At 37.5% G+C, this 1378-nt stretch overlaps 1 protein-coding gene across 1 annotated transcript in view; it reads right to left on the bottom strand.

Moving 5' to 3' along the window:
- Positions 1–290: 290 nt before the first annotated feature.
- LOC108627535 (UDP-glucuronosyltransferase 2A1-like) overlaps positions 291–1378 on the bottom strand; it is a 4576-nt gene continuing 3488 nt past the window's right edge. The window contains exons 6-7 of the mRNA XM_018028820.2: positions 582–810; positions 291–509 (exon numbers count right to left, since the gene is read on the bottom strand). Of these exons, the coding sequence (XP_017884309.1) occupies positions 371–509; positions 582–810 (368 nt within the window). The 3' untranslated portion in view covers positions 291–370. The remainder of the gene's footprint in view (positions 510–581; positions 811–1378) is intronic.

Genomic DNA, 1378 nt, shown 5'->3' with positions numbered 1-1378 from the left:
GTTAAAGGGTTAATTACTATTATTTATGTAGCAAAAAGGGTTCTACCTGTTAATAAAGTTAAAGTTAAAGTTAATAATTGGATAAAACTGCAGACTGCAAATTTCCATGCGAAATAAGACATTTATTCGCGTCCAATTTTCTCGTAATTGGATAAAATACGCAGTCTAATTATTATTAGGGACGAAGCCATGTGCCTCGCGAACAGATTCGAAGTTCGATATTAAATATAGGAATGATCAGAATAGGCAGTTTTTATAAAAGCATTTTTAATTACGTCTACATAGACGGTTGTCATCGAGAACTGAACATAAGTGAGAACATAAATATGTGAGAAGTTTCTGTAAAAGAGATAGATTAATACAGTTCAGTCTAGTTGATCTTCCTCTTCACAGTTGACTTAGGTATCGTCGTCCAACACAGTTTCTTCAATCCATACATCACTGATATCAACGTTATCACATAGAACGCTACCACGTCGATGGAATAGTAGCGAACGACGTTCATGTGTCTAAACGAAAAAGAATTGTTTTCAACGATCGATCGAACTTACGATGTGAGGAAACTACATTCGGATAAACACCTGGCGGAATTCTTCAAATGTTCGGCCCCTTTGTACTTGGCGACGTGTTCCACCCACCACGTAGCCAATTTCCTCGGACTGATCGGCAGATCTCGTAACAGCTTGCTCCTTTTCTTTGCTGCCATTCGATACGAATTGTTATGGGCCGCAGCTACTTTAAGAATCCCTTCTCGAAGGTTTCCGATCGACATTTCAGCCAAATCCATTACCAAGGCGTAGCCCAATTTCTCTACAAGACAAAATGCTTCAGACACTGCTCTGGTAAAAATTGTATTTGAGAACTTGAGGAATTATCAATTGAAAAAATTTTGATGCTACTCGACATCTCTGAATTTTTTTATAATTTTTCCTATATTATAACTACAAGTATTAACCTAATGTCTATATAATTAACCCTTTGACTACTGTTGGCGCCTATTGGCGTCCGAAACACATTGGCTTTCCGGTACTGTAGGCGCCAATTGGCGTCCGAAACATATTGGCTTCCCGGTACTGTAGGCGCCAATTGGCGTCCAAATCAAATTTCGCTTGTTCCGCCTATTTTAAAATTTTATAATTGGTCTTATGGTAATGTAGAGTAATGTAGAAAGTTATTTAAAAAAAGCTTAAAATTAATGTTCACTTCAAGTAATATTCGTTTAATGTAATAAATTTCAGTATTTTGAATATTTTAATATACTTCCTCAGAAATGCATGTCTAACGAAAAATTTCGCCGTACCCAGTGGACGTCTCGAATGAATTCGTACCGTACCGTACGGCCAGTGCGTGCCAAAGTCTGCCGTAGTCAAAGGGTTAA

This window comes from Ceratina calcarata, unplaced genomic scaffold (genome assembly GCF_001652005.2).
Source record: "Ceratina calcarata isolate Rehan_Ccalc_2016 unplaced genomic scaffold, ASM165200v1 scaffold477.2, whole genome shotgun sequence".
In the NCBI taxonomy this organism is placed as follows: domain Eukaryota; kingdom Metazoa; phylum Arthropoda; class Insecta; order Hymenoptera; family Apidae; genus Ceratina; species Ceratina calcarata.
Note: the sequence above shows the minus strand (reverse complement) of the source record. Positions and strands in the feature narration are given on the sequence as shown.